General features: G+C 46.2%; 1 protein-coding gene across 2 annotated transcripts in view; it reads right to left on the reverse strand.

Moving 5' to 3' along the window:
• Positions 1 to 23,171, reverse strand: part of Ext2 (exostosin glycosyltransferase 2) — a 149,683-nt gene that overhangs the window by 8,197 nt on the left and 118,315 nt on the right. For both annotated transcript variants that reach the window (XM_076570120.1, XM_006995920.4), the window contains 3 exons: positions 13,144 to 13,287; positions 10,364 to 10,492; positions 9,001 to 9,083 (listed from right to left, as the gene is read on the reverse strand). In XM_076570120.1, coding sequence (XP_076426235.1) covers positions 9,001 to 9,083; positions 10,364 to 10,492; positions 13,144 to 13,287 — 356 coding nt within the window. The remainder of the gene's footprint in view (positions 1 to 9,000; positions 9,084 to 10,363; positions 10,493 to 13,143; positions 13,288 to 23,171) is intronic.

Here is a 23,171-nt window from a genome sequence, read left to right on the forward strand (position 1 = left end):
CTTCCTAAATGTTTGTTTCTGCTCTTCTCTAAAGATTTAACACTATTGGTCTTCTAATAGTCCCAGTTCAATTAAAATTTAAAGCTGACTTTGGAGTTGGAGAATGGCTCTCTCCTTCTTTAAACTCAAGCATGTTGTTAAAAGGAAAATGCAAACTCTCTGTATCATGCCAGAAGAAAAGAGCCATCTTCTGCTATGGGACAGGAGAAAAGCCAAATTAATTAAGGGACTATTCTATTACTAATCTCAACTCTTTGATTCTATTCTGATTCTTTAAACTTTTCTTAAAGTATAAATTTTATATCAAAATTTGTAAGATTAATATATATATACATTTTAAACTTTGTTAAGATATGAATGGTCATATAGAGTACTACCTAATTCTAGAAAGAAAAAGGCTTCAATTAGCTGCATATATATGTCTTTATGTTCGAGTGTCTTATCAGTTTTCTGCAGGAAGTCACGGCCAGGCCTAACATCAACTGAAGTCTCCAGGAAGAAGATGGGGTCCCACAACAACAAATTCCATGTGGACAATAATAATATCATTAAGCTGACAAACATCATCTACAGATCAGCTTTGAAATACCAAGTGCTCAGAGCAATTTTGAGAGGGCTAGCTGAGATGGTCCAGTCTCAAAGACTACTTGAATAAGGACTTGAGATAAACTCTGAACTTTGGCATTATACACAGACTGAATAACTAAGGATATAGTTACCTTTCCTAGAATTTGACAATTAACCTAAAATTTTTCTTTCAGGATAAAGATAACTTCACCCATACCCAGCAGGAAGCAATTTTAAGAATACGACGCCCACATTCCCAAAGAGTTGGTGTGGGGCCGGTGGTTTTTTAGTTTTTTTAATGGGTTTTGGGTCTGGGATAATTTTCATTATTTAGGGGGGTTGGTTACAAGTTGTTGTCAAGGGTTAGGAAAAAGGCTAAGCAAAGGAGATTAGATTTAAAGTTCTTGTTTAAAAAAAAGAAAAGAAAAGAAAAAGAAAAAGTCAATTACTAGTTTTAAATACTTTACATTGGATTGGACTATTTTATATTGTATACAAATTTGAAATTGATATTGTTAGAAAATGCTATATGTATATTTCTAATTGTATTCATACCATTCATTTAACAATGTAATGCAATTTTCTGATCCTTGAATGTTATTATTACCAACTATTAGGATATAAAGAAATGAAAGTTAGTAGTTAGACATTATAATAGAACTTGTAGTCATATTAGGTATATTTTAAAAATTGAGCAGATATATTTTAGATAGACAGGTCATCTTCAAACCCTTCAGAGATCTACAGAATATGGCATTTAAAATGTTTTAATAACTTAGAAAATTTTTCTTTTTGTTATGACTATGAGACATGTCGGCTCCTGGCAGTACCAATCCACTGCAGAGAGAATATGGGCATTGAAGATACTGCATATGGAGTTAACTTTCATTGTGGCAAAAGTTAGCCACTGGACAACAAAGTATTCTCGAATCAACTGCTGACAAGCAGGACAGACAGGACATGAAACAAAGGACTACCGATTCTTGTCAAAACAAGTGTTGTTATGGCTTTATCAAAAGGCATCTTCTGAAGCCAGGAAAATATGGCACCATCCCTGAAGTGGCCTTCACAATCCAGAAAAGGTACAGTGCCCTTTTTTTTGAAGGCAGCTGAACAGGCAGTGGGTTGATGGCTTCTGATGTGCAATGGAACAGCAGCTGAAACAGTTATTCTTGAAGAATAACTAAGCTCATGCCTCTCAATAGTAGACTGGCATTTAATAGAGGGATATGGAGAAGAACGGGATGCTGAGATGAAGCCATATATACACAGCCAAGAAGAATGGACAGCTGAATTAAAAAACCATCAACAATTTCCAGAATTTAAAATCCTGAATCATGACATGACACTAGTGGAATTCAGGTGTTTCCGGTACATGGACTGCTCTTACCCAATGTGAGGTTGAACTGTTGACCTTGTGTACATCCTACTTCACAAATGAGTCTGTCAGATACGCTAAGCCTATAGGCTCAAGATGATGCCCCAACCCTGTGGAGAAACCTCAGGTGACTGCCCAGGCAGCTGGCTGTTTCTGTCAAGTCACAAATTTTTTGGAAGTTGCTTGCATGCACTTCCTGTTTTTATTTTTGTCACGTAATATTATTTCTTCTTGGGTCACTGAGGGAGTTGAAGATTAGTTAGTTATAGTTGAAGGTTAGTTAGTTACAGTTGAAGACTAGTTAGGATAGAAAGTGAATTAGGTACATTTTGGACTTACCAAAATAGGTAGATAATGGAATTATTTTCTCTGCATTTGTCAAATACAAATGGACTAGACACTGTTTAGGTATTTATTACTTGTATATATTGTATATAATTATTGTACTTTTGTATATAGTTTTTCTTATGTTAGTTATAACCTTTTTTCTTTTTATTAAAATAGAACAGGGGAAATATGGTGATATTTTATTTGTACTAAATTGTGATTTTATTTGTATGTTAATAAATAAAGTTGCCTGGGGGTCAGAGCTAATAGCAAGCCATAGCAGAGCTGGGCATTCGTGGCACACGCCTTTAATCCCAGCACTTGGTAGGCAGAGCTAGGTAGATCTCTGTGTGGTCAAGGATACAGCCAGCATTGGAGACACATGCCTTTAATCTCAATACCAACCATAGAAGACCTGGAGGTCTGTACAGTCAGGCGGTGACGAGGCGGTCATGTGGTTGGGTTTACAACCAATGAGAAGGCAGAACAGAAAGTCTGTATAAAGACAAACACACAGGAAGTAGGTCTCTCTTGGCTGAAGAGGATCGCTGAAGCAGGAAGGGTAAGGCTCTTAGCTCTGACCTCTTGGGCTTTTATCTTTACATTGGCTGTGTGTTTCTTATTTAATAAGACGGTTACTTCCACAAGTGGCCTCTTTTTTTTCCTCTCAAAAAGTTGTATTTCGAAATTGGCTTACTAACGGGTGGGCTTCCATAAGGCTTTTTCACACATCCTTAGTTTTGGCTAACTCCCCATTGCTCCCCTTCTCTCCCCTCCCATCCCCGATTAACCCTTTAACTCCCAGGGTCCCCCCCCCCCACTTCTTTCATTGCATATGTTTCTATGGAATTTCCATAGCATGGGTAGACAATATTACTCCCAGGAGAATATGGGTCACTCAATGAAAACTGCCATACAGGGCATGGAGCCTGTTCCTATGAGTTAATGGTCAGCAAGGTCTCCTAAACAACACAGGCTATTACCACTGGCCCTGATGACCCACCCTAAAACTACATGGTAAGACCTTATTGCTGAAGACACCATGCACTTTGGACATAGGACACAGAGAAATTAATCTCAAGCTGACTGGGAAACTGTCTCTCACCAGCTTTCATGGGGTTGGAAGCGCTCCAATGCAAACATGTCCATTCACGCACTAGTGGCATATAAACTCCCCGGCTGCTGTCTGACTGGACTTGAGGCCTGCCTCACAGGAGGGGATTCCACACCTCATGCTATAACCCTGGTCAAAAGCCCATGTCTAGGTAGAGTAGGGGCATGGGCCCCAGGGTAGAATGTGCTACTGTTATTTTGGTAAATGGTCCTGCTGTCAAACCGCCTTCTACATATTTATGTTTACTCTCATAGACCTGAGCTGCTCTCAACTTTGGTCAGAGAGCCCAAAGTTCTTTCTGCAGTGGGCAGAAGTCAACAGGGAGATTCCTACGCGGTCAAAGTGCTGAGCGCCCAGGCCTAAGCAGGGCGTCCATATCAAGCCCTTACCACAGCCAGGCTCAGGAAGACAGAAACAGTGCAAGAGATGGGAGATGGGCAGGGGTGCTGTGGGGTGCTGTCTTCTGGACATGGTGTCACAAACATGAACTCACAGCAGCTAGGGTTCCTTGCACAGGACCTGAACAAGAGGAAGCCAGCCAAAAATCTCATCATTGATGGCACATATAAACTCCAGGCCCCACCCTTTCCTGGGAGGTACTGGCAGTGGACAGTTGCTGGAGGAAGGAAAATCTTTTCTTTTCTTTTTTTTTTTTTCCAGGCAGGGTTTCTCTGTGTAGCTTTGCGCCTTTCCTGGAACTCACTCTGTAGCCCAGGCTGGCCTGGAACTCACAGAGATCCACCTGCCCCTGCCTCCCCAGTGCTGGAATTAAAGACGTGCACCACCACCGCCCGGCTGAAAATCATTTTTGATTGAGGATGTGACCACTGGTAGGTTTCCCATGTCCAGTGGACAGCCTCACACTTATGCATATATGGATAGCACTAACTGAACTTAGGGGGTTATAAAAAAAAGACATACACCTGGGAGGGAACTATGCTGAAGGGAACGGGGCAGGCATTTGGAGGGAAATAGGTGGTAGATACTTCATTGTATGCAACATGAAATCCCCTAGAATACAAAGAATTGAAAGAGAAAGAGAGAAAGCCAAGAGGGATGAGCTGATGGCCAAAGCAGTACAGGCCAGCCTGGGCCTCCCCATTGGCCGGATGCACACAGCAGCAGCTCCTCACCTCCAGCTCCCTACTAGGCCCAGTGTAGGGTCTCTGGTGTCTGCATAAAAGGCCCCTGACTCTGGCCAGGCTGGGCGAGAGTGGCTCACAGCCCTCTGGAGTATTGATGGCATCTCCTCTGTAATCAGATCTGTCAGCTAGGCAACTGGAGAGCTACCCCTGGAGTTCAGGCCGCTGCTGCCCTGGCTGGGCTGCTCTGGCAGTTGTCTCTGTCCTCCACATAGTGCTGGGGAAGTGATACCGGGTCATTCTTGACAGCAAAGGCCCTTCCCTCAGCTGTCTACCTTCGCCCACAGGGGATCTGGCTTGGGAACAATAGGCCGAGAGCATGGCTGGCTGCAGATGGCTCACCTGAGTCACACCGTCAGGTGTCCGCTACCCCACCAGAATGCCTCTCGTACTCTGCCTTTCTAATCAAGAGCTGCACACTAAACTTCCAGGGTCTGTATCTGCCTGCTGGAAGTATCTGGGGAGGAAGGGACGATAAAGCTTATTTTCCTGTCATACACGTATAGAACCAGGAGCCTTTAAGATGGTGACAGGGAAATGGGATGTAAATGAACACTGCTGGGCCCAACCTGGCTCACAGGTTAGCAAGCCGACATTTATTTTTGTATCAGCATGTAATACAGTGTTTGGTACAAAGAGCACCATAACGCTCACGAGCTTATAGGGCACTATAATTCGATGTATAATGGAAAAACTGAAGTTCAGGTAAGGTAAGCCGATTCCCGTGGGTTAGATCCCTAACAGGAAAAGAGTGGACATAAAATGCTGCTTTAAGTCAATACTGTCTGCCGTGGCGCCCTTGGCAATGGCTCTGGTCAAAGGGAACAAAACTCTTCTTCTGATTCTTGCAGAACTAGCAGCCCCTGGAAATAGACCTGAAGGAGTAAAAGCTACTTTCCTTCTTGGATGACAGTTCTGGTCCCAGACTCCAAGTCTAGGACTGAACCCAGGCCCCGACATAAGGTCAAAAGATGGTGAAGCAGTTTCTCCCTCCACTGGCTTAGGAAAGGTGCTGTGCAGAGAGAAACACTGGAAAGCAGGACAAGTTCAGGGCTCTACAGTGAACCAGCTCCTGGGCTCTCTAGACGGCTCAGACCAGCTTCCTTCTCCCAGCCTAAGTGCCTGGTTTCTCAAGTTGGTGCTCCAACCTTTACCCATGGAGCTTTGCTCACAGCTGCTCATGCATTTTCAGATTTGTCTCCGACTGCTCCTCACTGAATCTCCCAAGAGGGTGGTTCATATTTCCCAGCTGCCCTTGGCCACCCACACTCACACTCTACAACCTGCCTTAGTTACTCCATGCTGTTAACTTTGGGTCTCCACTAAGTATTTAGTTCACAGGCCCTATACGCCCCTGGCAGCTTCCTCATTTCCAGCTCTGCACATCCTGTCTTTCTTCCCTCTCCCCAGGCTGCTTCTGGTTTCACTGTCTCCCAAATGTAGGAATATCTCCCTTCTTTCCTTGGTTTTTCTTAAGGCAGCTGCTGTGTCTGGGCAGGTAACTTCTACACATTTTCATTTCCAATGGCCTGTGCAGGGGCAAGTCCTCACAGAAACACATCTCACTGATATCCCACTGATGTCACCCATGAATAAAATCTCTTGCCTGCATCCATGGCCTTGTTCAAGGGACCATGGTTAAAATCTCCTGCCTACATCCGTGGCCTTGTTCAAGGGACCATGGTTAAAACCTCCTGCCTACATCCATGGCCTTGTTCAAGGGACCATGATTAAAATCTCCTGCCTACATCCATGGCCTTGTTCAAAAGACCATGGTTAAAATCTTCTGCCTACATCCATGGTTCTCGTTCAAGAGACGAGCATTCACCAACTGCTCACACCTCCTCTGTATTATTTGCACTGTGAAAGTTCCTGCCATTTTTCTTTTTCTTTTTTTTTTTTTTTTTAAAGATTTATTTATTTATTATGTATACAATGTTCTGTATGCCTGCAGGCCAGAAGAGGGCACCAGATCTCATTACAGACGGTTGTGAGCCACCATGTGGTTGCTGGGAATTGAACTCAGGACCTCTGGAAGAGCAGTCAGTGCTCTTAACCTCTGAGCCATCTCTCCAGCCCAGGTCCTGCCATTTTTCAAAAACCCAAGTTATTTCTGTAGCTTCTTTCCGCACAGCCTCCCCACACTTATCAAGGTGGCAACAAAACTCTAGCATGTCTTCCTTTGGACAACTGTGGGCACTTTTTTGTGCCTTTCTGTGTAGATTCAAGTTGGTCATCCTCCTGTCTCTTCAATATTCTTCCCATCCCAAGGATTGCTTTAAATGAATCTCAGAGTAATTCCTTGAACAGGTTAGTCCCCTTTTCAAATCTATGATGGCTTCTAAGTGCCCGAAGTAAAAACCCAAACTCTTTAACTGGGAATTTCACCTGGCTCAAAGAGAATTTCTTCATGCCTGCCAAACCAACTTTGAACCTGCTGACCTGGCCTCACAGTTCCTTTCCCTCTGACCTGCTCAGAGGATGAGGGCTTGGTGATTTTTTAAAATTTTTTAATTAATTAATTAATTAATTAATTTTTATTTTATGTGCATTGGTGCTTTGCTTGCATGCATATCCGTGTGAAGGTGTCCAATTCCTTGGAACTAGAGTTAGACAGTTGTGAGCTGTCATGTGGGTGCTGGGATTTGAACCCAGGTCCTCTGGGAAGGCAGCCAGTGGTCTTAACTATCTAGCCATCTCTCCAGCTCCCCTGGTGATTTATTTTTAATATTTGTATGCATGTGTGTTTGTGTATATGCCACATGAGTGCAGAAGCCTGTCAAGGCTAGAAGAGGGTACTGCATTCCCTGAAGCTGGAGTTGGGTATGAGGAACTGAACTTGAGTCCTCTAGAGAAGCAGCCAGTTCTCTTAACCACTGAGCCATCTCTCCAGCCACCTGGTGATTTCTGAAGCCTCCCTTTACATGTTACCACTTTTAACAAAATTGTCCTTAATAATCCCCCCAATAAATACATTCCTTTCTTGCCTCTCATTATTATAAACTGTACTTTCCTAGGGTGATGCATCACAAACAGCTCCAGATTAGGTTTTATATACATAGAAAAACACACGTCTGTTTGTGCATAAGCCATTGTTGGTAAATATAAATCACTAAGCCCTGAAAGGTTACTGTAACACTCTGTTTTCACAGCTCTCTTGTGAAGCAGCCTCCACAGCTCCCTGCTCAGGGCACCATAACCATCTTCTGGCCCTGCCTTTAACACAGCTTTAAATCTGCTATGCTCTCATGCCAGAGGAGAGCTGCCTAACCCCACCATGAACTTCGAGGTTGTCATCGGGTCAGCTTTCCGCTCTCCCCTGTACTGTAACCTCCACGTTAACTCCGCCCACAACCACTTGCCTTAACGCTATGAATTCTCCCCAACATAGGGAGTAAGGTATGTTTTAATAACCATTTCATCTGCTCGGGTAGAATTACAGCCGGGGTCTTTTCCCAATGAGCTATGGTAAATAATTAACTCTGCCATACTTACAGCATTTGCAGTGTTACAGGGGACATTCATATATGATTTCACACCAACTGTTGGTAAAAGTCAATGGCTTTTAAGTGAGATATCTGTATGAGGGAGCTAAGGAGGTTATTTGGAGTTAAAGAAACAAAACATGACAGAAGAACCCAAGACCAAAGGGTGGGGAGGATTTTCTTGTGGGTCTGGACTTCAGAAATGAACTCTGTCAGAGATGCACAAGCTGCTTGGGAACCTGAGCGGAGGCCTCCTCTGAAAGGCTACAACCACATTCTTGGAGCACACTTGCGTCCCTTGACAACTGCACTTCTAGATGTCAGAGCTTGTGGGCCCGAATATGGAGGAGCTTCTAGAAGAATAAGTCTGATGGATTCAGGAGCTCTGAAGGCTGTGGACCATGAGGATCTAGTACAGATACTAGCAGTCGTGAAGAAAGACATCCAAGACACAATTCTTAGGATTCTTAGCCCAGGGCGACACGTCACACTCAAGAGATTGCTAAGGAACTGACAGAATTGTTCAGTCACCTTGCTGTTCCAACCTTCAGAGCTTGGCAGGTGACCTAGTGGCATTAGCACAGGCATTTGTCTCTGCTGGGTTGGGTTTATTTCTTTTGAATCAAGCATTACTGTAACACGGAACTATTACTCAGAGAAACAGGCAGTGTTTCCTTGGAGCCAGCTCACTTCCATTCAAGTGATTGCACACAGTTAGCCACTCAGTCCACACAAAGGATCTGGCTTCTAGAGCTTAGGGCTAGCTATATTTTTCAGACCCTTCCAGCCATTACAAATTGAGCGAGCAGCATCCCAAATTAATTCACTGAGTGACCTGGGTTTGAACTAACTCAGTTCCCACAGTGCAAAAGGAGGTGACTGGCTACCAGCTGCTGTCCTTGCATCTCTAACATAGTCCCATAAACAGGCCGAGGGAGGAAATGGGGATGGAGGCTGGGGTGGCCCTCTGTTCAGAGGCGTACTTACCTCTCTACCATGTGAGTCTGGTCCAGTGAGAGCCCGTCGATGGCCGTGCACTCAGGACACTTGAACTTCTTTCTTGGGGTTACCTGCCGAGGAACGTGAAACACACCTGGCTGTCAGTGCCCGGGACTATAAAGCCACGCCACAACGGCACTCTGCAGGCAGGCTTCTGTGCTGCGAGCAGGGACATCCTGTGCACCCTGTGCATGTATACACACATGCACATTCGCACACACCTCAGCATTCCTCCATTCAATCTGGGCTGCCTCAGCCAATGACAGAACTCCCAAGGGCCCAATAAAAGCAGCTTGGAGGGCTTTCGCCTTCTGTAACTGGAAAGAAGTCGCGATGACAAGCTCCTTAATTCCTGTTTAATGACTGTTTTCTCACTGCCAAGGTCCTTGTATAAACACCATTTGTTCTTGCAGTCATGAGGCGATGAAATACAGCCTCCCACAACTTGCAGTCTCAACCCTGGTCCCAACAAGGCAGTCTCTCGCCTTCCTTCCCTTCTGAGGTCCAGAGCTGGAACAGCACCTCTCCTGGAGATGCCAGCTCATTTCCCACTTCCCTTGGTCAGGAATAAACTAGCCACCCTTCACCCTGAGACTCCTCTTCCCTGACTCCTTTTAACACCCACTCCCCCGACTGGAGACTCTGGGTGATCCTTCTAGCAAACCCAGGGAGGCTGCTACGAAGATGAGTAAACAGGGAAGAACGGGAGGATGAGAGCACTAACCAGGGCGAGGTCAAGAGTCACAGACTCCACCCACAGTAAGCAGTCACAGCTAAACACATGTTGAAAAAGAAATTTAAGGTCTGGGGTCCCTGGAAAGCAGCCCCCACAATTTACATTCTTCCATTTTTCTTGAAAATCCCTTGCCCTCTGAGTCCCTGGGGCACGTGATTGGGGAGTCAGTGAGATGCCATCCATGCTGCCAGCCTAAACTCTTATGATGGTGACCCTTTCAGGCTGAGAAGCCTCTGGCACTACCCAATTTCACATGGAGTTCTCACCCAGGAGGTAAAGATGATGCTGTCCATATAAGTGGGCTTCCACTACTGATCCATAACTTGGGCTCTGATTTGAGCAAACACAGAGTCTCAAGAATAAACTGTTTCAAGAATATTTTCAGGCCCCAGACTTTGTATTTTCAGCTTTTAGTATGTTATGGCAAAGGTACTTCAAAATACTGTTAGTTGGATCTTTAAAACCAAAGATCAGGAGAACTGCATAATCGTTCCCCTCTCTGTGCAGAGATCTCTGTGCAGAGAGCAGCATCTATTTACTGTTCCAACAGCTTCTCTGGGTCAGGGAACAATGCCGAGCTCCAAAGCCAAGCCAGGGAGTGGCACGGGCTCTTACCTTGATGACAGCTTTCCCGGTAACATTGGCCACCAGGAAATTCATGGCAATATCTTCACAGTTCATGTGAGCATCCACCCAGTTCTTGATGTCCCCAGGCATTTTGTAGGTATACAGGTAATTAAAATACTGTCGCATGAGACAAAAAAAAAATGAAGAGATACACAAACAGTAATTCTCTTTGGCTGACATGTCAAGGGTAACTCAGTGGTACAGGGACAAGGTTAACCACAAGACTTTACTAGTGGAAAGGGCAAAAGGAAATTAAGTGGCTTGGTGCCTTTAAAATGGGCTGGTGCCGTGCACAGTGGGACATTGTCTGTCTGTCTGTCTGTCTGTCTGTCTGTCTGTCTCTCTCTCTCTCTCTCTCTCACACACACACACACACACAAACACACACCCCACTGTAAAGAAATTAAAATGGTAGATATGTGTTTTTATTTCTTAAGTTAAGATTGACTTTAATGTATTCCTGGAGAAGTGACAAGAGCAGACAGATGGTGTCAGGTATGGTAAGTTCACTTTCCTACGATTCCCTTTTAAAGTGTACACATTCAAATAAATGCAAAGTAGAAAGTTTTGTTTATGAATATTACATATAATAGGTCAAAGGTGTATTGTAAAAAAATATTTCCATTGTCTTCCTATTAATAAAAAGTGTGAGCCAGACATGTAAGTGGTCATGAGGAGATGGATTGCTCCAGTATGTATTTCTGGGGCCATGCTGTGAGCTAAGAGTGAAGGCATGTGTTTAGAGAGGCAGAACATGAGTGAGGCAAGCCGGAAATCACCATCAACTCCATGAGTGAACTAGAATTAATGGACCAAAAAGAAGTAGCCAGCTGTGGAGGTGTGCTCCTCCAGTCCCTTGAGGAAGGAAGACTGAGTTCAAAGGCAGCCTGGGGACCTAGGAAGCTCCTGCCTCCAAAGACAAATGCATAAACTGACATATAAACAAGCATGCCCACTATTAAGATAAACTTCCGAAGCTATACACAGTAGTCTGCTTTCTTTGTTTTGCTGAGACCAAAACCTATTTCTTGACCAGAGTCTCAGAAAGTGGAAGCAATGATGATGAGCTGCCCAGCAGCAAGAGAGCAGGCTCAACAGGGCTTTCTACATTAGATCTCCTTCTGTCGACAACAGATGAGGTATTCTTTTTTTTTTTTTTTTCGAGACAGGGTTTCTCTGTGTAGCTTTGCGCCTTTCCTGGGACTAACTTGGTAGCCCAGGCTGGCCTCGAACTCACAGAGATCCGCCTGGCTCTGCCTCCCAAGTGCTGGGATTAAAGGCGTGCGCCACTACCGCCCGGCTATGAGGTATTCTTTTTAATTAAACCCTATGCTCTCAGAGAGAACGCCAGGGCTGAGCTGAATACTCTAAAACCAAAAGCACAGTACCCAGCATTGCCTTAATTAAAAAAAAAAAAAAAGCTATGAGGTTGGAGGTAAGTGCCAGTACTGCTTTTGCAGAGGACCTGGGTTCAGTTCCCAGCATCCACATTTATGTGGCTCACAATTGCCTATAACTCCAGCTCCAGAGGATCTAAGACCTCTAGGCTCTGCAGGTACCTGTGCTCACATGCATACAGCCCTCTCCCCCTCACATCCACATAATGAAAAATAATAAAAGTAAATCTGTTTTTTTGTTTGTTTGTTTGTTTGTATAAGTGTTTTTTTTAATTATTTAATTATTTTTTTTTTTGGCTTTTCGAGATAGAGTTTCTCTGTGTAGCCCTAGCTGTCCTGGAACTCACTCTGTAGACTAGGCTGGCCTTAGAAATCCGCCTGCCTCTGCCTCCCGAGTGCTGGGATTAAAGGTGTGCGCCACCATGCTCAGCATAAAAGTAAATCTTAAGTCAAGCCCATGAAGTACTGACTCTCAGCACACTCACAGGGAACTGCCACCTGACCAGAACCCGTTCAGAGCTCACACAGTAAGATTCATTTTATTCATCAAAACAGCTAAGTTGAATTTTCTAAATGTATTGTCATACAAAAGAGCAAGGCAGTCCATTTCATGTCTTGCTGGATCTAAAAACATCCAGGAAATCACTCTTTTTGTTCTAATTCTACCTTTAGGAACCTAATGGCCACAAGCACAATAGTTATAAAAAGGCTATAAATTGCTCCGTAAGTATTAGCTATTAACATTATCTGAAATGACAAAAATTAAATACCCAATGGTAGAGAAACACATATAATTTAAGGAACATCAAGATAGTGGCTTATTACCAATTATGCCATGAAATAACTATTTATGAAGAAAGATGAATGGCTTAAGAAAACACCTTAGGGCTGGAGAGATGGCTCAGAGGTTAAGAGCACTGGTTGTTCTTCCAGAGGTCCTGAGTTCAATTCCCAGCAACCACATGGTGGCTCACAACCATCAATAATGAGATCTGGTGCCCTCTTCTGGCTTGCAGGCATACACGCAGGCAGAACATTGCATACATAATAAATAAATAAATCTTTAAAAAAAAAAAAAAAAAGAAAACACCTTAATAACAAAAAAGTGTGCAGATGAGAACGTGTGTGCGCAGAGGAAACAGAAGGCCAGAAAAGCATCTCTCAACCATGCTGTCTCTAAGTGATACAAGGACAAGCAGCTTTTCCTCACTAGCTGATATGAATTTTTGGTGCTTTTTATTTAGAAGGAGTATTATACAACCTGACTTTTCTAAGCCTTTTAGGTAAAACATTTTCCTAAACCCAGTGAAAGCTCTGGAAAATCAAACAAGTGAGTCAAACAGGCGCCACACGCACACGCACACCCCTTACCTTGTGATAGAAAGCTGCACCCGTGAGCACCATGGACACTTCATTGGTCCACTCAGACTCATACTTCCACTTGTTCATCTCATGGTCCCAGAGATGCAGGCGGCCTGGGTAGCCCACCAGCCGGTCAGGAAATTCCCGCCAGACCTAGGGACAGAGCACACCAATAAGTCATCAGATGACTCAGATGACCACTGGGTTCTGAGGTTCCAGATAGGGCCAGGGTGGGCTTCAGAGACTCCATCGAGCAGGAGCTAGAATTCCGCCAGTGTTCAGAGACAGAAGTGGATTTTGATTTCTTCTAGAACGTCGTGTGCGTGCGTGGCCATTTCAAGTCATGTGGATTGATGAGTATTGCCTGTGCTAGCCAGTGAAACCAGCTGCCTTGCCCTCCTCTGCATAACATACATTTAGAAAATTCAACTTAGCTGTTTGACAAATAAAATGTATCTTACTGTGTGAACTCTGAGCGGAGTCTGGTAGGATGGCAGTTCCCTGTGTATGTTCTGAGAATCGGCACTTTGATGTCCTAGACTCTGAAGCATTCTGAGAACAACTGATTCTAGATTGGGGAAATCCTCAGAGACGGTGCTTGGACTGACAGAACACCTGCACAAGGCATCAATGAGGCACTTCTGGTACTTTCTTCCATGTGTTTCCTGCAATTTAGTTTGACCTTTAGAAGTAAGGAGGGGGCTGAGGGCATGGCTCAGTTCTCAAGTGACTGCCTGGAACACATAAGGATCTTGAGTTCGGATCCCTAGAACCTATCTATGCAGGGAAGAAGTGGGTACACAGCGTCCCCCTTTAACCACAGCAGAGGGGGCAGTGACAGGCAAACTGCTGAAGCTCAATGGCCAGCTGGCCTAACTAGATCGGTGAGTTTCAGGCTCAGTGAGAAAACTTACCTCAAAAAATTAAAGTGGAAATCGATCAAGGAAAGACACCAGTGCTGATCTTGGACACACACACCTGCACGTAGATGTGCACACAACCACACTAACAAGTACACATGGGACCAAGTGAGGTGCCTCCTGCCAAGCCTGATGACCCGGGTTCCATCCTGAGGACTCACATGGTAGGAGAGAAGTGACTCCTGCAAGCTGTCCTGTGACCTCCATATGCGCATCATGGCACCTAGTGGTTGAACTATGCAGAATACTTGTAGTTCTTCTAGACCGCCACAGTTAGAGATGCTGCACCTCCCATCCTTCCCAACCATGACTAGCGCATGTCTAACAGTGTCGGTCTAGAAGAACTACAAGCATTCTGTATAGTTCAACCACTAGGCTCTTTCCTATTGTTTCATGATTATATTTTTAATTCTGCATTTATCGATAGAAGCAATGGTCATGTTCCAGAGTGACAAGCAGCTCCCCACCATTCCATGACACTGAGTCTGAGGAGGACATGTAGATGCCATTCTCCAGGGCACAGCCAGGGTGTTAGCAGCAAGTCCTTTCCTTTGGAGCTACCTGGGGCTCTCCTAAGAGAACCACACAGGGGGGGGGGCCTTAGATTCGAAACTTCTCAAGTTCAGGAAACTGGTAGCCTGAGTCAAGGTTTGTCAGGGTCACGTCCTACCGACGCCTGTTGGGAAAGACCCTTCCCTGTCTGTCCCTGGTTTCTGGTGCTTGGTTATCAAGTCTTAGGCCTTTTTTTTTTTTTTTTTTTCCCCCAATAGATGCATGAACCAACCCTCTAGCCTCACTGGATCAGATCTCCTCACTTAAGTCTGTCTGTCCAAAGTTCGGTTATACATGGACTCCAGTCTTCACAGGTCAAGGCCCGCCATGGTGGCCTCATTTTAACTTGGTTATCTCCAAAAAGCCCACTGTCAAATAAAGTGGTACTGTCAAACAATCTGAGGTACTGAGGGTCAGAACTTGGACACATCCTTTATGAGAGGACACATTTCAACCCCTAACATCTCCTGGAAATCTTTAAGAAACATTCCCTCCAAAACAAAACAACAACAACAACAACAACAACAACAACAACAACAACAACAAAAATGGCTTCCTATGTCACCAAGAATAATGCCCAGAATCCTCTCCTTGTTAAGGACCCACTTCCACGCCATCTTTTACCACGCTCTCCTCTGGGCTCTGTGATCATGACCAGACCCCAAGCCCTTTCCATCTGCTGTGTCTTGTGGAACATTTTCCTAGCTTCAAAAGGCTGGCTCCTTATCATCAATGGAGACTCTGTTTAAGAACCAACACCTTCAACAGGCCCTCCTGGCTTCTCATACCAGACAAATGCCACCGGCAGCTAGCCCCCCTCTGTCACTACTTGCAGCTCCCTGCTTCTCCTTATTAAATTTTCACTTGTGCTGCCACTTTAGTTAGTTACTATTTACCTCTCTCTAGGGGAGTTGCCACGGACTAAGACAGAGACTCTCGCTCACTGTGGTATCCAAGCCTGAAGAAGAGCAGCACACACCACAGACTCCACACCAGCTGCTGAGGGCACCGTGGCACTGGGAAGAGAGGGCAGGGGAACCCTCATTTTTACCCAGCCAGAACAGTGCGCCCAACTGTGGAAGAAGGCTTGCACAGTACACACCAGTTAGCGTCAGTGGCAAGCCTGAGGGTTCTGAGTGTGACAGGCACAGGAGCCATTGCCCACAGCAAGTCACATGTTCAAACTGCTTTTCCAGAAGCTGGAGGTGGGGGTGGGGAGCAGAATATTTGCTGAGTCATTACACTGCTATTACATTTTCTGCCCAGGCCCCCTCAATCATCTCCAGATTTTTTTTTTTTTTTTTTTTTTTTAGTTTTCATCTCCAGATTTTATGGGACATCTAATCGGCATCACGGGTGTGGCCTGGGGGTCCATAAGGAGAGCTTACCCTGGTGTGACACTGGTGCACCTAGCAGGGTTCTCAGACTCACAGCCTTGGCCTCATTAACACCATGTTGTAACCAACCAAACTAATGGGCTACAGAAATCGTCCTAACAGCTGCAGACAAATGAATCTATGTCAGGCATGTCCCTGGCTGGGTGAGCTGCTGCTGTGTGCTCTCTGGTATGGAGTGTGTATTTCAGCAGATTAAAAAGTATGATGCTACTATGGCTTTATTGAGACAGGGCATGGACAGCTGTATAAGCCATAACTCTGTGAGCCAGGACAGACCTCTTGTCCTCGGCACACCCAAGTCACAGCACCTTGCTGGCTAATCTGCCTCAGTGAACACTAGTGTCTGAAGGGCCCCGAGCACACACAACTGCGCAGCTGGAATAGCAAGATGCAGGCGTATATCCAACTCTACTCGCTTTGCTGAAGGCAATAGTTGCCTTTCCTGTTGACTTGGAATTAACACAGCTCTATATTGAAATCAAAGGAAGGCAAGTAGCCTCCTTCTTTACAGAGCCCTCCCCCACCTCATCCACAGCCATCATCCATCATCATCATCCCCTTTTCACTATTATTGTTATTATCTGCTCAGTTTTAGGGTCAAATGCTGTTAAGATTTCAGTATGGGATTCTTCCTGTTGGCCGAAGTCACTTAGCCTTCTCTCCAGGACTTAATCCATGACACCAAGTCACAGACAGCCAAACTACCACGTGCTGAAAGGCACCAGAGGTGTCCCGAGTCTTGGATTCCTTTGGAGCCTTTCCTGACTTCTGGTCTTTCTGGGCCCCCCTTGTCCTTGACTTACTCCAGGCAGCTGGATCCAATCAAGACGCCCTCCTTGTCACTTCATCTATAACTCTGCAGCTGACTACAGGATCAAAACGAAGGGAAGCAGGATGGGATGGCCCTCACTAATCAGCCAGTACAGAGCCGAGCTGATGATGCACAGGGTAAAGCATTTTCCCAGCCAGAGGAGCAACGGTGCCCACTCCATGCCCCTCTCCCAGCTGAGCACCCTGTCCCAGTTCCACTCTTTTCTCGTCTGGGGTCAGAGCCTTTGCATCTGCAGGCCGGGACTCTAAGGCTCCCCCTCCCACCTACACAGTGATGCTTCCTACTCCAGTCTAGTCACAGGCCTTCTGAAAAGCACCCTCCTGGATAGTTAAGGGCATACCCCGAGGATCAAAGCCCGTAATAATCTTTCTATCTGAATACGGAGTACAGCTACCGGATATTCCTACAGCTGCTCCTTCCATGCTCTTAACCCCAAACACCCCTTACCTAACCAGAGAGATTTTTCACTTCTCAGGACTCACAGATGCCGTTTTCTGCTTTCTTTAAAAGAAAACAAACAACCGCCCAAACCCGAAAGCCATGAGGTCTTCTGTGGCTTCCCACAGGGTACGGCAAAGCCCTTCTGCCTTTGTTTCCCCGTCTTAAGAGGCAGCCTAACTGGACCCTTGCATCCACAGACACGGCACAGGGGCACATGGCCAAAGCAGACTGCTGGCCCACTGGTCCAGTAACAGTGGCCTGTTTCTAGTTCCTTTTTCCATCTGGATTAGGTGGCTGCTAATATCCTTTTAGGACAAAGATCTTCTCTGCTCCTTCCTCCTCACAGGCTGTTTTCTAGGAATGAATCTGCCCAGTGTAATCTGTTTCAGGCTGTAGATTTCTGAACAGACTGGCCTGCACCAGTGCACTTTGTTAAATGCCATATACAGGAGAGCAGGCCATAAATGTTCCTGAAGAGGGGATGCCGTGCTACCTTGTGAGCCAGCCTGGGTGTGCAGTCAGCCTCAGGAACCAGCAAGGAGAGGGAAAGATGCAGCCACACATGGTGTCCATCTGGAGGTGTGACCAGGACATCAACATCAAAACAGGCGCGCTCTGCGGTGACGGTTACAGCCTCCCCTCCCAAAGGCACAGTGCCACAGATACACTGCCACTGGACCACAGGGATGACACAAGTTTCAGGATGACCGAGACAAAAGTGCAGGAAGAAGGAGGGGTAAAGGAAGCCATACATGACAGTGCATGCCTGCAACCCCAGCACTAAGAAGGCAGACAGACATAGGACAATCGTGACTTAGAGGCTATCTTGGGATACACAGCAAGACCTGTGTCTATCCTTAAAAAAAAAAAAAAAAAAAAGAAGTGGCGCAGGTAAGAGGCAGTGTGTATGTGTATGGTTCCAAGGGTGTCCCACTGGACGATGGCTCCATGTTTTTCCTTGCAAACAACTTCTGAGTTGTGTCAACTGCTAAGAGTCACAGTGGCAGAGAGCTCTAGAACTGGCTCAATCCCTGTGGTCTCATGCTCGGGTGAGCCAAGGCAGAGCTGAAAGGAGTCAGCAACATGCAAAGGTCTTTAATGAGTGGTCTCTTCTTTCATACTTCAGGACAGCATGCTTCCCCTCAGGACATGCTCTGTCCTGCATGCTGACCAGATGTGGAGAAGCCAGTTACAGGATTCGTGTGTGTGTGTGTGTGTGTGTGTGTGTGTGTGTGTGTGTGTGTGTGTGTGTCCGTCCCCACGCATGCACATGTGGAGGCCAGAATACTGGGTGTATTCCCTAGCAGGGTTTCTCACTGAACCTGGAGCTAAGGCTGGTGGCCAGTAAGCTCGACAATCCTGTCTCTGCCCCTCCACCAATGCTAGGGTTATGGCATGTGTGTGGCCCCACCTTGCTTTTTATGTGGGTGCTGGGAATCTAACTTGGTTCCTCACACTGGCATGGCAAGTCTGGCCAGTGTTCTTACCCACCAGGCCTTCTCTCTGGGCCCCAGACCTACCTTTTACACTTGCAACTTCCTGAGGTGAAGTGTGAAGGGGGCTGGTGGGCTTCACTCTTAGGCCAGGCTCTGCATCACACCAGCAGACGGCAGTTTGTTAAGAGGGAACTCTGTGGAAAGCTGAGAGCCTTGGTTCACATCAGGGGCACAAGTGAATGTTGACTGGCGATATCTAGAGCAGGGGAGCCCAGACATTGTCACCCAGAGCTTCCTAATGCTGACTAGCATCGATATATACATGTGTAAACAGTGTGTTTTAAGGTCAACCTGTGAGATTACCTCAGTCTACCTGAGGGTCCCTTTCAAGCCATGGAAGAGTTCTGTTTAAAATCAACCCAGCAGGAAAACTAGGAGCATGGGCGACCTCTGGGGTTTTTTTGCATCACTCATGTCTGTCCCAGTCTGGCTGGAGGGCAGGGCTTTGGTACTGGATACATGACGTGTGATTCTTTTAAGTGCTATCTTCAGGCCAGGGCAGTGCTGAAGGCCTGAGATGGGCTGTGCTTAGCCACGGTAGGCGCAGGATCGTGTGCCATTCCATCTTTCAGTGGTGGCCATTACTGGGAAGGCACTTCTGGGAAAAGGTGGCTTTGAGACCCCCGCCTCATCCTCCAGTCAGTATCATCAGCTCACCTACAGGTGCCAGAAGACTCATACTGGGTGATCGGAGCTGTGAGGCCCTGACCAAGCTGTCTCCAGGATCTGCAGCCTTCAAGATCATCTGGAAGGGGGAGATCATTCGTCCAGGTGCTCATCGGTTCCCTCCACAGATGAAAAAACTGACCTGAGGAGGAAGTGGCCTTCCAAGGCTACACTGCTAGGTTGAGCCACAAAGCAGCCCTGTTCATCAATTTCTATGGGTTCCCAGCATTCTAAGAAGCACCCCACCCCCGAGCTCAAGCCCTCACCGGTGAAACATGGCAGCCAGGCTGAGGCTAGTCTAAATCACCCAGGGCGCCTGGCTTCTTCAGCCTGTGTGCCAGTCAGTGACAGGTACCGTGAGAGCTACAGAGTCCAGCGATCATTCAGGTGGACCGCAGAGCATGGCTGGGGTGGCGAAGGCAGGGAACGCGGCTGGTGTTTTGCTCCCATCCGCACTCATCTTCCTAAAGCAGAAGCTTCATTGTGAATGTGGTTTCCATTTGGAATCAGCAGCTACATGCTCATGCCATGAAGAGAAGCCCTGTCAGCTGTGTGCAAGCCTGTGTTTCCACACCACATCTGAGCGCCTCCTGGAACCTCAGAATCTATGAGGCGCTGGGGCAGAGGAGGAAACACAAGCCCAGAGCAGCTGAGTGGAAGATTAAACCCGACGACTCTTCTTCATGAGGCAATGAATCTCTTCTGAGAGACAACAGAGGAAAGGAGGAGGGTGCGGGTGGGGGCGGCAGGAAGGTCAGGATGGGGGTATGCTCTACCTAGTTCTGAGCCCTGAAGACCACTACCTCCAGTTTATTTTCTTTCTAGAGCCCCAGCTCCAGTCACTATTTCTTGGCCTGGTCTCAGGAGACTGTTCAGTGAAGTTAAAACTGTAATGAGCAGGCAAATGGCTGTTTCCTAAATCCTGCAAAGTGAGGAAAGACAGACTGCTTCCACTCAGTGGATGGTTACTGAGGCTTCAGAATTCCGAACTGACTTTGGTGATGCGCAGTCTGAATGACTGTGGTGGACCAGAGGCCCGAGCTCTGTGCAGCAGAAGTGAGTGAGCTCTGCTGCCTCCTGCAGCTGTGGAGGTGGCTCTCACCACTTGAGTTAGGGATGCTGGCAGAGCAAACCTGACAAGTACCTTCATTTCTTCATGCAGAGGAAGAAATGATACTTGCAAACTGCTGAGCCCCAACTAATTTCAAAACATGAAGAAACTTTTTTAAAAAAATATTTTACTTTTTTTTTTTTTTTTGGTTTTTTGAGACAGGGTTTCTCTGTGTAGTTTAGGTGCGTTTCCTGGATCTCGCTTTGTAGACCAGACTGGCCTCAAACTCACAGAGATCCGCCTGACTCTGCCTCCCGAGTGCTGGGATTAAAGGTGTGTGTCACCGCCGCCCGGCTTTACTTCATTTTTCAGACTTTTATTTTATAAGCACTGATGTTTTGCCTGCCCGTGTGTCCTTGTGAATGTGTCAGGTCCCCTGACACTGAGGTTACAGACAACTGTGAGCTGCTATGTGGGTTCTAGGAACTGAACCCAGAAGAGCAGCCAATGCTCGATCTTAACCACTAAGCCATCTCTCCAGCCCCATGGAGGAACTTCTAAATGGTCACTTCCTGAGCAATCTCACTACTCTCTGTTTAGTCTTGATACACAATCAGCTAGCAGAGACCCTCCATACCAACCTATGTCCCACATACTGCCTAACAATGATTCAGGGTGGTTTACAGAAAAAGGCACAACCAAATGGAATCCTAACCATCGAACAGAGGATGAGATCAGCCTGGGCTACACAGTCAGACCCTGTTACAAACACACAAGCAAACAATAGCAAACATCTGGATCTCTTCCAAATAGCTTCACAATATCAGCTGCAAGGCTAGGAGATAGCTTAGCTGGTCATGTGCTTGCCACAGAAGCATGGGACACGAGTTCAATCCCTAGAACCCATGGAAGAAGCTAGGTGTGGTGGTGTGTGCTTGTCTACATAATTCTAGCACCAGAAGGTAGAGGCACATGGGACTCACTGGCCACCCAGAATAAAGTACTGGGTGAATTCAGGGCCACTGAAGAGACCATGTCTTAAAAAAAAATGTTGATAGCTTCTGAGGCATGACACTTGAGGTTGACCTACTACTACTACTACTTCCCCCCCTTCTCTCTCTCATACACACACACACACACACACACACACACACACACACACACACACACACACACGTACGTCAGTCCTGTCACTGAGTTCTAGAAAGGCAATCCAGTAACAAGTCAAAGTCCATAGCTTGGAGATGAGATGTTTCTATTATATCTGTATTTGGCTCCTGGATATTTACCGAGCTTCTATCATTATTTTAAAAATATTTAAATATATATAAAATATAATATTACATATACATATATATCATATGTGTATATATAGTGTTGCGTGTGTATGCCATGCGTGTGCTGGTGCCCAGGGGCCAGAAGAGGGTGCAGGGCCCCCAGCAGCTGCAGTTGCAGGTGTCTGTGAACCAGGAATCAAACTCAGGTCCTCTGGAAAAGCAGCAAGTGCTCTTAACTGTGGAGCTAGCTCCAGCTCCTCCCATCTGTCTGTCTGTCTGTCTGTCCATGCACATGCAGGAGGCCAGAGGTTAGGCATCCTTATTTGAGCTCTACCTATTCTCTGAGACAGGGGCTTTCACTGAAGCCGAGGCTCATGGATTCGGCTAGGCTAACTGGCCAGAGAGCGCCGGGGGGCTTGCGGTCTCTGCTTCTCTGGCTCTGGGTTTACACAGATGCCGGCAGCCACCTCCAGTCTTCACACTTTTACCTCCTGAGCCATCTCCCAGCTCCTGCTGTCAGTCTTTTTGAACGTTAGACCTTTTGAAAGGTGTGCTGCGTGTGCCGTTGCATTCTCTCTGCGCCGTGCCGAGGGAGGGCTAAGGGTTCTGAGTCTTCCACTTGCTGCCCGTGATCCTGCTCGGTGGGGAGTCTGGCCGTGCCCTCATTCTTTCTGGCTGGACTGCTGGGATTTCACTGCTGACTTCGGAGAGTTCTTTGTCTGTCCGAGATGTTTACTTCTTTGTTGGACATGTGGTTTACAAATATTTTCTCTAGTCTGTAGCTTGTCTTTTCATCTTCTTTACAATGTCTTTTAAAGAGCAAAATATTTTTATTTTGAAAAGGCCTAATTTACCAATTTGTCCTTTTATGGACTGACCTTTTGTTGTCAAGCTCAGATCTCTTTGCAAACTCCTAGGACCTGAACCCCCACCCCCACCCCCACCCCAGTTTTGTGCTTTACATTTAAGTGTGTGATTTGCTTTGGGCTAATTTGGTAGAGGGTATAAAGTTTAAGTCAAACCTCTGCTTGTGGAGGTCCCAACTTTCCAGAACTGTCTCTGAAAGGTTCTGCCTCTTCCTGGCACTGCACCTGTACCTTCTGTCAAAATCCAGCCTGTCCCAAGAGGATCCTGAAGTGCCCCATACTTCAGGGAGAGGGTACAAAATAAGGCGTCTTGTTGACATGGAGCTTGCAGGGGAAACCCAGTGGCATGTCCATTAGACAGTCAAGGACCCTAGGAAGTGAGGCTGTCGGGGAAGGGCTGAGGAAGTTACCAGGGTAGAAACGGGACTTGTGGGTTGAGGACAGACAGGGAAGCAGGGACCTGAAGAAATTTTGAGGGTTTCATTTGAGGAAAGTTAATTATAAAGTCGAGATTTAGATCCCCATTGCTCACAGCCTGG

The sequence above is a fragment of the Peromyscus maniculatus genome, chromosome 4 (genome assembly GCF_049852395.1).
Source record: "Peromyscus maniculatus bairdii isolate BWxNUB_F1_BW_parent chromosome 4, HU_Pman_BW_mat_3.1, whole genome shotgun sequence".
Classification (NCBI taxonomy): domain Eukaryota; kingdom Metazoa; phylum Chordata; class Mammalia; order Rodentia; family Cricetidae; genus Peromyscus; species Peromyscus maniculatus.